This window comes from Dipodomys merriami, unplaced genomic scaffold (genome assembly GCF_024711535.1).
Source record: "Dipodomys merriami isolate MVZ:Mamm:240054 unplaced genomic scaffold, mDipMer1.0.p SCAF_22, whole genome shotgun sequence".
Taxonomy (NCBI): Eukaryota; Metazoa; Chordata; class Mammalia; order Rodentia; family Heteromyidae; genus Dipodomys; species Dipodomys merriami.
The window spans coordinates 19,088,532-19,101,732 of record NW_027203604.1 but is presented as its reverse complement, the minus strand read 5'-3'; the positions used below and the strand labels follow the sequence as shown (position 1 = coordinate 19,101,732).

The 13,201-nt window shown below is 49.8% G+C and overlaps 1 protein-coding gene and 1 long non-coding RNA gene across 5 annotated transcripts; one reads left to right on the top strand and one right to left on the bottom strand.

The window, feature by feature from the left end:
• The first annotated feature begins 124 nt into the window (after positions 1 to 124).
• On the top strand, positions 125 to 6,929 carry LOC138834854 (uncharacterized). The gene is made up of 3 exons (XR_011374277.1): positions 125 to 220; positions 5,680 to 5,950; positions 6,525 to 6,929. It is a non-coding gene; the product is annotated as an uncharacterized lncRNA (long non-coding RNA).
• Positions 1,357 to 10,073, bottom strand: Tmem225b (transmembrane protein 225B). Of its 4 annotated transcripts, none has more exons than XM_070033618.1 (7): positions 9,863 to 10,073; positions 9,360 to 9,418; positions 7,756 to 7,966; positions 6,551 to 6,697; positions 5,800 to 5,937; positions 2,924 to 3,132; positions 1,357 to 1,847 (listed from the first exon to the last, which is right to left on the bottom strand). In XM_070033618.1, the coding sequence occupies exons 2-6, from the start codon at positions 9,375 to 9,377 to the stop codon at positions 2,960 to 2,962; spliced, it is 687 nt and encodes a 228-aa protein (XP_069889719.1). In that variant the 5' UTR covers positions 9,378 to 9,418; positions 9,863 to 10,073; the 3' UTR covers positions 1,357 to 1,847; positions 2,924 to 2,959. The 4 variants fall into 4 exon arrangements, with proteins under 4 accessions (XP_069889719.1, XP_069889720.1, XP_069889721.1 ...); XM_070033619.1 differs by lacking the exon at positions 9,863 to 10,073 and adding an exon at positions 9,705 to 9,742; XM_070033620.1 differs by lacking the exon at positions 9,863 to 10,073 and adding an exon at positions 9,523 to 9,690.
• Positions 10,074 to 13,201: the final 3,128 nt, after the last annotated feature.

Genomic DNA, 13,201 nt, shown 5'->3' with positions numbered 1-13,201 from the left:
CCGTCGGACAGGTGCGCAGGGCAAGATAGGCCACTTCCGTTTCCCCTCTAGGGCGCTGGGAGGTCTCGGAGGTGCGTCTCGATGGTCTTGCGTCACCGCCATAGGCTCCGCCCTCCGGGCTGACGGCGGCGCGCAGGTTTCCCGCGCGGGCTCGGACGTGTCTCTGCTGTGACTTGGCCCCTGCTTTCCTCCTGTGGATGGGGTTCAGTGTGTTGCACGGGTCTGTTTTGCGCTACGGTGCTTTGGAAGAAGCGTAGAGGGAGGGAGGGTGGGACAGAGGAAACACTGGACATACATGGGGCTCACCAACCAGGCAGCCGCCTGGAGCACAGGGTGTGTGTGGAAGGGAGGGAGCGGCCGGGAGCCTATGGGGAGTGTGTGCTGTAATGTGGGAAGGCTTCCTGGAGGAGCAAGACAGTTGAAGTGTGGACCCAGAAGTGCCAGGAACTGGTGTTATTTCCACATCAGCAGAGTCACTGCAATGCATGGCTGCACTAGCATACAGCACACACTCTCCTGCCTGTAATCCTAGCTGCCTAGAAGGCTGAGACCCAGAAGATTGAAGTTCAAAAATTCCACAATACTCCATTCGCAAAATAAGCAGGAAAAAGGGTCCAGAAGATGAATCAAGTGTTACAGTAAGCTGAATGAGCATATGGTCCTGAGTTCAAATCTCAGTACCAAAAAAATGAGTATTAATTACTTGAGAAAATCTCTGAGGGAATGCATCTGTACATTATCCTTTTGTATTCCAGTCCTGGGGCTTGAACCCGAGGCTGTCCCTGAGCTTTTTTGCTTAAGGCTAGCACTCTTACCACTTGAGGCATAGCTCCACTTCGGGCATTTTTATTAGTGATTAATTGAACTTGTGAATCTTATGGACTTTCCTGAATGGGCTGGCTTGGAACTACAATCCTCAGATCTCAGCCTTCTACATGATCTACAGGTGCTGTGCTCTTTTTGTCTTGTTTTGCTTTGGTGTTGCTTCTGGGGCTTGAACCTGGAGCCTTTTTGCTCAAGACTAGTCTGCTGCCATTTAGGCCACACTTCTGTTTCTAGTATTTTGCTAGGTAATTAGAGATAAGAGTTTCATGGACTCTTCTGCCCAGGCTGGCTTTGAACCATGATCCTCAGAACTTAGCCTCTTGAGTACCTGGCTATCATCTTGACTGTGGTGATGGTTTTTACTGGAATATTTGTCAAATTTTGTGGAGTTACATACTTGGTGTGCAGTTTCTGGTCAGTTCTACCTCAATAATGCCACTCCCTTTGCCATTACCAGGGCTTGAATTCACTGGGGCTTTTTTCACTCAGGGCTAGCACTCTACCACTTGTGCATGCCTTGCAGTCCAGTTTTTTGTTCATTATTTGGAGATGGAGTCTCTCAGACTTTCCTGCCAAGGTTAGCTTTAAACCTAGTCCTCAGGTCTCGTAATTCCAGTAAAAGAGAAATAGTCTGAGCATGCAGGAAACCTCTGGCCATCTTTTTGGTCATTCGTCAGGGTACCATACATGTAGGGAGGGAAAGCTGTTATGTTGGTAGATGACTTGCCTTTACTCCTCCTATATGCACAGACTTAATTAGGTTCAAGCTTCTGGTCCCAGGAGACAAATTTTTGCCCCCTTTCTCAGCCCCAAATCTCCCCTCCTCCAAATACATATTGGGGAACATTTCCTGTACTAAGACATGCATTTATGCATTTATCTAGGAACATCACTTTTTAATATCAATGCAAATCCTGTGAATGGGTCTACTCTATATGTTGCTTTAAAAATCTCACTTCCTTTGATCATGTAATAAATATTCTTTCATCTCCAGGCTTGGTTTTTAAGGTATGAATCAACACCTGAAAAATAAAGAAAAAAGAAAAGAAAGTTACTCAAGCCAGGAACTGGTGGCTCATGCCTGTAATCCTAGCTACTCAGGAGGCTGAGACCTGAGGAACACAGTTGGAAGTCAACCTGGGCAGAAAAGTCCCCATGGGACTTACCTCCAGTTGACCACTCAAAAACCGGAAGTGGTGCTGTTGCTCTGGTGGTAGAGTGCTAGCTAAGAACTACTAATTGTACGAAGGAGAAAGACAGTCACTATAGCGTGAGGGAAGTGGAGGTTTAACTTGACCCTCAGAAGTTCCTCAAAGGGCTGGGCACTGGTGGCTCACGCCTGTAATCCTAGCTACTCAGGAGGCTGAGATCTGAGGATCTCAGTTCAAAGCCAGCCTGGGCAGAAAAGTCCATGAAACTCTTATCTCCAATAAACCACCAGAAAACCGGAAGTGGCGCTGTAGCTCAAGCAGTAGAGTGCTAGCCTTGAGCTGAAGAGCTGAGGGACAGCACTCAGGCCCAGAGTTCAAGCCCCAGGACTGACAAAAAAAAAAAAAAAAGTTTCTCAAAGGCAGCAGAGAGGCTGGGTGCTGGTGACTCACATCTATTATCCTAGTTACCCAAGAGGATAAACTCTGAGGATGGTAGTTCAAAGCCAGCCTAGGCAGGACAGTCCATGAGACCCTTTTCTTTTTTTTTTCTTTTTTTCTTTTTTCCAGTCATGGGGCCTGAACTCTGGGCCTGGGCGCTGTCCCTCAGCTCTTCAGCTCAAGGCTAGCGCTCTACTGCTTGAGCTACAGCGCCACTTCTGGTTTTCTGGTGGTTTATTGGAGATAAGACTTTCATGGACTTTCCTGCCCAGGCTGGCTTTGAACTGCTATCCTCAGATATCAGCCTCCTGAGTAGCTAGGATTAAAGGTGTGAGCTATTGGCATCTTTGAGACGCTTATCTTTAACCAACAAAAAGCCAGAGTAGAGCTGTGGCTTAAATTATTAATATAGTTACAGCTGAGGGACAGAGCACAGGCCCTGAGTTCAAGCCCCAGTATCAGAGAGCAGCAGGAGAGGAGAGTCATGTACACTAGGAACGCATACTCACCTGGCTGGAAAGAATGGTAGAAGGCGATATCTTGGGCTAGATAACTGTTTCTTCCTTCAGCAGTGTCTCCTTCTGTATGGAACTGAGGTCTCCTCCCAAATTCTCTAGCTTCTCCAGGTGTGGAGTCCCCTGGGTCTGCTCAGTGTTCTGGGAAATGGGCAACAAATGGCAGCTAAGGCAGGTTATTTCCTCAGAAAGGCAGATGGCACCTAGGTTAGAGCAAAAGCTTGGGTCAGGTTGGAGAGAAAGAGTGCAGAGCTCAAAGCTCCCTCCTGTAATGCAAGCCCTCTCTGTCTTGGGGCCTCCTTCCATGGCTCCCCCTCCAGAAGAGTGCCTCAGGAATAGAATGAGTGCTTCCAACCACAGGAATACCACCACATAGGTAGAAACCACAGAACCATGGAAAGTGGGAAATAATCTTATCAGGAAAATCCAGGCTTCTTAATGCCTAGCTCAAGAGGCTCAGTAAAGTAAAACAAAAGGGCAAAACAAAAAAGGATGTTCAGGGGCTGGGAAGGTGGCTCAGTGGTAGAGCGCTTGCCTTGCATGCTCGAGGCCCTGGGTTCGATTCCTCAGTCCCACATAAGCAAAAAGAAAAAAGCCGGAAGTGGCGCTGTGGCTCAAGTGGTAGAGTGCTAGCCTTGAGCCTTGAGCTGAAGGACAGCGCCCAGGCCCAGAGTTCAGGCCCCACGACTGGACCCAAAAAAAAAAAAAAAAAAAGGATGTTCATAAAATCAAAATGGAGGGGCTGGGAAGGTGGCTTAGTGATAGAGTGCTTCCCTAGCATGCAGTAAGCCTTGGGTTCAATTGCTCAATACCACATACAGAGAAAAGGCCAGAAGTGGCGCTGTGGCTCAAGTGGTAGAGTGCTAGCATTGGGCAAAAGAAGTTCAGGGACAATGCCCAGGCCCTGAGTTCAAGCCCCAGTACTGGCACAAAAAAAATAAAAATTAAAAATAAACAAAGTGAGACAGTGTGAGTAAATAATAAAAGCTATATTAAGGCTATTTTTTTTTGTCCGTCATGGGGCTTGAACTCTGGGCCTGTGCACTGTCCCTCAGCTCTTCAGCTCAAGCAAGCGCTCTACCACTTGTGCCACAGTACCACTTCCAGTTTTCTGGTGGTTTACTGGAGATGAGTCTCATGGACTTTCCTGCCTGGGCTGGCTTTGAACCGAGATCCTGAGATCTCAGCCTTCTGAGTAGCTAGGATTGCAGGCGTGAGCCATTGGTGCCCGGTTAGGCTAAATTTTTTTTTTAACTTACATTTTCAGCATTACAAAAGAGCAGATACTCTCAGCAGAAGCCTAGCACAGGCTCATGCCTGTAGTTCTAGCTACTCAGGAGGCTGAGCTCCTAAGGATCACAGTTCAAAGTCAGCCTAGGTGGGAAACTCTGTGAGACTCTTATTTCCAATTAACTAGCAAAACAGCTAGGAGGCGCCCGGACTTCAAACCTCAGGACTAATTAATAGCCAGGTGCCAGTGGCTCACACTTATAATCCTAGCTACTCAGGAGGCTAAGATCTGAGGATTGCGCTCAAAGCCAGCCCAGGCAAGGAAGTCCATGAGACTTTTATCTCCAATTAACTATCAGAAAACTGGAAATGGCACTGTGGCCCAAAATAGTAGAGTGCTATCCTTGAGCTGAAGAGTTCAGGGACAGCATCCAGGCCCAGAGTTCAAGTCCCACAAACAACAACAAAAAAAATCTATTGAAATATAAGCAAACAACAAGAGAATATAAAATGACAAGACTTACGACAACACTTATAGTTATGAAAATAGGTACAATAAAAATCATAACAGAAGCCGGGCGCTGGTGGCTCACGCCTGTAATCCTAGCTACTCAGGAGACTGAGATCTGAGGATCGCGGTTCAAAGCCAGCCCAGGCAGGAGAGACCGTGAGACTCCTATCTCCAATAAACCACCAGAAAACCGGAAGTGGCACTGTAGCTCAAGTGGTAGAGCGCTCGCCTTGAGCTGAAGAGCTGAGGGACAGCGCCCAGGCCCAGAGTTCAAGCCCTACGACCGACAAAAAAAAAAAAAAAAAAAAAATCATAACAGATGAGACAAGGCTAAACAGCAGCTGGGTAATACAAATGTGAGCAGGACCTAATAAAGAAATGAAACAAGTGAAGAAGGGGAAAGGGTAAAAATGTTGAAGGATGCTGAGCATTGTGCTACAAGCATTCTGGAAAGGAAGGCAAGAGGGTAATTAGCTCAGGAGCCCAGCCTGGGATATACAGAAAAACAGGCAAGACAGTGTAAAAGAGAGGGCAGATCTTTGGAAGCGTTTATTTCTAGACCCAAAAAGGATGAGAAGAGGAAGCGTAAAAATGGGGCACAAGGCTCAAAGTGCAGAGCAATGCTGCCCCATAGAACTTTCTAAAGTGTTGGTATTTCCTCCACCTCCTGTTCAATGCAGTAACCACTACACTAGTCACCTATGGTTACTGAAAATATGAAATGTGCCTTGTGAAACTGAGGATGTGGGATGTATTAATGGGGTGGGGGAAGAGATACTAGGAGTTGAATTCAGGGCCTGGGCACTGTCCCTGAGCTTTTTTACTCAAGGCCAGCACTCTCCCACTTGAACCACAGCTCCACTTCCATCATTTGCTGGTTACTTGGAGATTAAAGAGTCTCGGGGACTTTCCTTTGATCCTCAGAGCTCAGCCTCCTGAGTTGCTAAGGTTACAGATGTGAGCCACCAGTGCCCAGCCATAACTGAAATGTTAACTTATTCCCTTTTAGTGAAGTGAAATAGTGTGTGTCATAGGGCTACAGTATGGAAGAGTGAAGCTCAGAAACAATCCTTGAGCAGCTTTGCAACTGTGGCCAGAGGGCAGGCAGCAGGCAGCCCTGGGCACTCACCAGCCACTAGGAACAGCAGGATACCACAAGCCAGGACGTAGTACGGCCACTGCACAGAGAACTGCGTGGGAGTGGGCTTCGACCTCAGATCCCGGATCTCCAGGGCATGCAGCAACAAGGCCAGGAATGCAGAGGCCCCTGTGGGGCACAGGCAGGTGGCCTTGCTCTCCCTGTGCTTCCTGCCTTTATCCCAGCCTCCCTCACAGTGAGTCAGATGTAATGTGGCTCCTGCTTAAAGATGCTTCTATCCTTACCTTCCCAGAGCCAGCACCCGCCCTCCCTCCCAGCTTATCTCAAAGCATGCCCCTCACCTCCAGGGCCTGTGCCATCACACATCCCTTTGCTGATCCCTCTGCATCTGGGTACTTGGCTCACATCTGGCTGGGCCCCCTGGGTGTCACAAGCCAAGCTGATTTTCCCAATGCCTGTGTTCAACCCCTTGCCTTAGCCCAGGAATTCCTGGGATGGGGCCTTCCTCGACCTTCTAAAACATCAAAGAGCCCAAAAGGCAGAGACAGGCTCTTCCATTCATTACTTCCAGAAACAGTCACCTATCCTTATACTAAATAAGTCACTCAGAATTCTCTGCCACTATGGCCTCCCTAACATGGAACCCCAAGCCAACAAGGTCAGAGCTGGAAATACAGTGTTGAGAAAATCCTAAACTATGAGAAGGTGGATGTGGGGCCTTAATGATGTCTTTTTTCTCCTTGCACTCCTCCCAGGTTCTCCCAAAAGACAGGGTCCACACCTGTGCAGAAGCTGATGAAGGCTGACAGGACATTGTGCTTCCGGGTCCTCAGGAGGAACTCAGAGGCGGTGGAGACCATGAGGAAAGTAGTGAGGAATGCCAAGACAACTGCAGAGAGCAGGAAGACTCGGCCAAGGAGGATGTAAACTGCAGGGGAGGGAGAACCAGGCTGGAGCTCAGGACACTGGCCCCCAAAGGACAGAGCCCCCCCATAGAGCCTGGCACGATGGCTCCAGGGCCCCTCGCTACTCTCAGATCTAACATATGACCTTGGGACCTAAGCTGTAACCTGTCACTTCACCCCCAAGAATGCTCTGGTTCACCAGATTGCTTCCAACAACATGGAAGTGTACATTAAAAACAAATTAGAGGCTGGGTGCCAGTGGCTCACACCTGTAATTCTAGCTACTTAAGAGGCTGAAATCTGAGGATTGGGGTTCAAAGTCAGTCTTGGCAGGAAAGTCCATGAGACTTTTTTTTTCCCCATGGGGCTTGAATTCTGGGCCTGGGCACTGTCCTCAGCTCTTAAACTCAAGGCTAGTGCTCTACCACTTGAGCCACAGCGCTACTTCCTGTTTTCTGGTGGTTTAGTGGAGTTAAGAGTCTCACGGACTTTCCTGCCTAGGATGGCTCTGAATCTGGATCCTCAGATCTCAGCCTCTTGAGTAGCTAGGATTACAGGCATGAGCCACAGGTGCCCAACTCCATAAGACTCTTATCTCCAATTAATCATCAGAAAACTGCAGGTGGGCCTGTGTCTCAAGTTGCAAAGTGCTAGCCTTGAGTGAAAAAGCTCAGGGACAGCATCCAGGCCTTGAGTTTGAGCCCCAGGACTGGAAGAAAGGAGAGGAGAGGAGAGAGGAGAGGAGAGAGGAGAGGAGATGGGAGGGGAGGAGAGGAGATGGGAGGGGAGGAGAGGGGAGGGTTGGGGAGGGGAGGAAGGGGCCCAGACAGTATTCAGCCACATAGATCATCCCTGGCCTAAAGTGAAAGTTTGTTCCTGCACAATGGGTCCCAAGCCCAAGGAGAACCATAACTTCCTAAGGCTTCCCAGCTTTCCACATTCACTCCTCTTACCCCCAGAGTAGAGACATGTTCTCGTAGCTTAGTAAATTTGCCCTCCACCCCTAGGGCCCTGTTCCCTCCCAACCCCTGCCCCTACTGGCCAATCTCCCTTCTCTTCCCTCTCCCCAGCTTCTCCTTACTAGATAGGGGTCGGGGTTTCCAGCATTTGATATGGAAGCAGTTCTCAAACAGGCCACTGAAAAACACTTCCTGGGTCTCCTCATTCACAAGTCGCACCCAAAAGGGAAAGATAGAGACCAGCAGTATGTGTAGGTAACCCAGCGTGGTCAAGATCGGGGCAATGGCCCAGGCGAATCCCTTCCTGTCCTTGTTCTCCAAGCTGAGCATCACCTGGGGCAAGGAGAAGCAGGGCAGAGATAGGACATTTCTGGCACATGGGGTAGGTGGAAAGAAGGTCTAAGGGTAGAAGAAGGGTTTGGCAGTCAGGTGAGGTTCCCTGGACTCATCTCTGCTTTGCCTAACTCTATAGGTGCATACTGCCAACTGCTGCTGACTCACTGGCTTGTGTGTTGGACATACTGTGTCCCACTGCCAGCAGAAGGACCTTGCCACCTACCTCCTCTTCAGCACCCTTCCTCAGTGGCCTTCTGACCACAGGAACCTGAGAGATTCCAATGGGTTGGGGGTAGAGGAGCACCTGGTCAGGAGCCTTACGATAAAGAATGGGGACACCCCTCCACCCCCACCCCCACACACACATAAAATCTGCACGTAATTTCAGTGTTTCACATGCTAGGCCTAAAAGCAGAGCTCTCAGTTAAGGAGTTCTCTTCCATCAAGTCCATTGTCCCAGTTTATCTTCTCCTTCATAGGTCTGTAAGATCTTCTCTCCACTGTTAGACCAGCCTCACCACTTCTTGGTCATCTCAAGGAATTTTGCTCCAACTCTCTGGACCATGGCCTCCTCATTTGGAAAGGGGGGGTCATAAGACCTGCTCCACAAGGCCATTGGGGAGACAAAGGAGGAAACATACATGCAAGTGTCACACTCAGTGCTCTGTCCTCACATCCCTGGTTAAACTTGGGGGTCAGGGACAGGGGTGGAGACATCTAAAATCCACATCTCCCCTGCAGGAAGAGATGACAAGGTAGTCGCAACTTGGGGCCATATTTGCTGCACCAGTGTGCTTTCCTCTCCGCCTTGTGGAGCAGGCAGTGTGAGGAAGGAGGATTGTCTGTGAGGGAAGATCAGAGGATGGAAAGGTGGCTGGAAGTCCCCAGCTAGCTTCAAGGAGGATAGGCCTGGTGCCTTGGTTCTAGCTCCTTCCTCCCCCTTTCCCACAGTTCTTCAGTACTGTATGGTTGCCTGTCACTGAATCTCTGACTTTGTCATGGCTCAGTCACATCATCCCCAGGATCTCAGTCCTCCATTGTGCCATGGTGACTTGGGCTGGAGCGGAGTCCCAGTGAACGGTGGGGAATCTCCCATGACAACTGTTTTCTCCTGGCTTACCACAACGCATCTAGAGGGGACCTCCACCCTTCCCTATTCTCTTCCTTCTCCAGCCCTCTCCAGCTCCAGCCTTGAGCCTGGACCACTTCTTCCCGTCTGTCCCTCACTCAAGAAGGTGTGCAGGCTGCCGTCTGCCTTCCTTCCTGCCCCCCCCCCCCCGTGCCTCCTGGGAACATCCGAGCTTCAAGGGTGCGGCTTGCTCCCGCCCCTCTCTCCATGCAGCCCACCCTTACCCGTGGTTCCCTCAACAAAACCCAAGTGTGCACTTACTGACAGTCCCATGCCCATGGAGGGATGAAAACAGACAGGTCTCCTTGCGTCTTGGTTAACTGCAGAGGGGAGAGACACGAGGAGGAACCGTGATTTCCTCTCCCCAACTCTGGGTGCCCCCCTCCCCCACCCGGTCCCTCAGTGGCTTGGGGGGAGGGGATACCATGCTGATGGCCCTGGAGGTCCCTTTCCTCATCCACAGGGCCGTTTTCCAGACCTTCATCTCCACCCCAAGATAGGCCCCAGACCCGCCCTGTGCATCCCCATCGCTCCCGGGGTCTCTGGGGAGGGAGGGGACCAGGTCTTCCCTCCAGGCTGGTTCCCCATCTATCCGCCTGCGCCCACCCGGGTGGTCCGCCCAGAGCTTCCGTTGGGTTCGTTCTCTGGGGATCCCCCGGCTCAATCAGGCCCTGATGCTGAGTTCCTCCACCCCCCCCCCACGCCATCTCCGGGCCCTGGGAGGATGGGGGACTGGGCCCCCTGCGCCACCGCCCACTGCTCACCTGCCTAGGGAGGCACTGGGCCTCAGCAGCTGGCTCTGGGGCTCCGTGAGCAGTACCGGCCTCTCTCCCAGACCGGTGGGGGTCGGGGTCACCCAGAGCTGGATCTGAATTCCAATCCCTACTCTGCTGTGACTAGCAGAGTAAATTACTTCTCCTGGAGAGCCAGTTGGATCTTATTTGTTAAAACAAACAAACGTGAGAATAACAATGGTAACCTGCCCCATGGATGGCTGGGAGGAAGTACCCAAGCAAAGGTAGAGCTAACTACACCACTGCTGCCACCTGCAAGTGGAGGAGGCCCAGAGTCTCTGATTCCCCAGGTCCCTTACTCATCACCCCCACCCCGGCCCCCATGCCTCTGATGCCCTGCAGGCCCCCTGCTTCCCACAGTCAGCCGACGATCTCCTCTCCCAGAGGCTGGTCTTTGGGGTTTGTGTTCATTCCATTTTTCTTGGTGCCAGTCCTGGGACTTGAACTCAGGACCTGGACACTGTCCTTAAGCTGCTTTTTGTGCCCAAGGCTAGAGCTGTACCACTTGAGCCACAATTCCACTTCAGGCTTAAAAAAAAAAACAAAACTGGGACTGGGAAGGTGGCTCAGTGGTAGAGTGCTTGCCTTGCATGCCTGAAGCCCTGGGTTCGATTCCTCAGCACCACATAAGCAAAAAGAAAAAAGCCGGAAGTGGCGCTGTGGCTCAAGTGGTAGGGTGCTAGCCTTGAACTGAAGAGCTGAGGGACAGCACCCAGGCCCAGAGTTCAGTCCCCACGACTGGACCCAAAAAAAAAAAAAACAAAAAACAAAAAAACTAATTGGAGATAAGAGTCTCTCTGATTTGTCTTCCCTGGGCTGGCTTTGAACTGCAATCCTCAGATGTCAGCCTCCTTAGTAACTAGGATTACAGGCACAGGCATGAGCCATCAGCGCCTGTCATCAAATTTCCTACACCACCCTTCCACCTGGCCCAACAGCCTCTCTTCTTATTTCATCCATCCGAATCCTTCTAAAGTACCCGCTGAAAGGTAGCTGTCTCTAGGGAAACTAAGCCTGATTCAGGCTCCCAGGCAGAAGTGACTTCATTCCTTTGGATCAAATGGAGCTGTAGCTCAGAGCACCAGCCTTGAGCAAAAAGCTAAGGGACAGTGCCAGGCCTTGAGTTCAAGCTCCAGGAGTTGGAGGAGGAGCAAAGTGGGAAGCCAGCATGAGCAAAAGGTACTGGCAACCTTATGTGAAATATAACTAAAACAAAGTGGGTTGTGCTGGGTGCCAGTGGCTCACGCCTGTAATCCTAGCTATTCAGGAGGCTGAGATATGAGGATTTCAGTTCAAACCCAACCTGGGCAAGAACATCCGTGAGACTCTTATCTCTAATTAACTACCAGAAAACTGAAATTGGCACTGTGGCTCAAGTGGTAGAGCACTAGCCTTGAAGCGCCCAGGTCCAGAGTTCAAGCCCCATAACCAACAGGAAAAAAAAAGGGGGGACAAAGGGTGAGGAAGATAGCTAGTAATACTTACATTTGATACCCAGCACTGCATAAGATATATATATATATATTGACAACAAGTGTAAAAGGATTGCATTCTCAAAGCCCTGATTAGCAAAATGGATAAAGAACATACTCTAAGCTGGGTGAGCTACTCAGGAGGCTGAGATTTGAAAGATCTGAAACAAGCCTGGGCACGAAAGTCCATGCCACTCGTCTCCAATTACAAAAAGCCAGAGTGGAGCTGTGGCTTAAGTGGTACATTGTTAGCCTTGAAAAGCTCAGGGACAGCACCTAGGTTTTGAGTTCAATCCCCAAGACTGGAAAAACAAACAAAAAAAGAATATACTCTAGATGCAAACCATATACAAGAGACAGGCCCTAAATATACAAAGACAAACTAAAAATGGAAGGATATAAAACAATAGGCTGGGCATCAGTGGCTCACACCTGTAATCCTAGCTACTCAGGAGGCTGAGCTCTGAGGACTGCATTTCAAAGCCAGACCGGGCAGGAAAATCTATAAGACTCTTATCTCCAATAAACCACCAGAAAACTAGAAGTGGCACTGTGGCTCAAGTAGTAGGACACTTACCTTGAGCTGAAGAGCTGAGGGACAGTGCCCAGGCCCAGAATCCAAGCCCCATGAAACAACAAAAACAAAGTAGGTTGGGCTGTGGCTTTAGTGATGAGATTATTACTTAGCAACTATGAGGCTTGTTAAACCTCAGTAGAAGCATATGGTGTACATTATCCAAACATTTATTCTTCAATTAAATAATCCAACTCCTTTTTTTAATCTTACGTATTTTCTGTGCGAGTCCTAGGGCTTGAACTCAGGGCCTGGGCACTGTACCTGAATTTTTCTTGCTCAAGGCTAGCACTCTACCACATAAGTCACAGCTCCACATCTGGCTTTTTGGTGGTTAACTGGAGAAAAGAGTCTCAGACTTCCCTGTCCAAGGTTGGCTTTGAACCATGATCCTCTGATCTCAGCCTCCTAAGTAGCTAGGATTACAGGTATGAGTCACCAGCACCTCGCTTCCTTTTTCATTTTTTTTTTTTTTAATTTTGTTGGTCATAGGGCTTGAACTCTGGGCCTGGGCCCTGTCCCTGAGCTCTTCAGCTCAAGGCTAGCACTCTATCACTTGAGCCACAGTGCCACTTCCAGTTTTCTGGTGGTTCATTGGAGATGAGTCTTATGGATGTTCCTGCCCAGGCTGGCTTCGAACTGTGATCCTCAGATCTCAGCCTCCTGAGTAGCTAGGATTACAGGTGTGAGCCACCAGTGCTTTTTGTTGTTGTTGTTGATCATGGGGCTTGAACTCTGGGCCTGAGTGCTGTCCCTCAGCTCTTCAGCTCAAGGCTAGAGCTCTACCACTTGAGCTACAGCACCACTTCTGGTTTTCTGGTGGCTTATTGGAGATAAGAGTTTCACGGACTTTCTTACCCGGGCTGGCTTTGAACCGCGATCCTCTGATCTCAGCCTCCTGATAGCTAGGATTACAGGCGTGAGCCACCGGCGCCCAGCTCATTTTTTTTTTTGGGGGGGGGGGTCCAGTTGTGGGGCCTGAACTCTGGGCCTGGGCACTGTCCCTCAGCTCTTCAGCTCAAGGCTAGCGCTCTACCACTTGAGCCACAGCGCCGCTTCCGGCTTTTTTCTTTTTGCTTATGTGGGGCTGAGGAATCGAACCCAGGGCCTCATGCATGCAAGGCAAGCACTCCACCACTGAGCCACCTTCCCAGCCCATCATTTTTTCTTTTTAATGGCTATACTCTAGATAATGGTGGGAAGGCTGACTGAAATAAAAATGCTGACATGAAAAGATCAGTTTCATTTCCCATCAGCTGGTGG

Excerpts from the sequence above, each read along its gene's own strand:
- Tmem225b (XM_070033618.1), bottom strand. Across the intron at positions 6,698-7,755 it reads GAAACCCCGACCCCTATCTA|TTTACATCCTCCTTGGCCGA; the intron begins GTAAGGAGAAGC and ends CCTCCCCTGCAG. Across the intron at positions 3,133-5,799 it reads CCTGCTGTTCCTAGTGGCTG|GTGCCATCTGCCTTTCTGAG; the intron begins GTGAGTGCCCAG and ends GCTCTAACCTAG.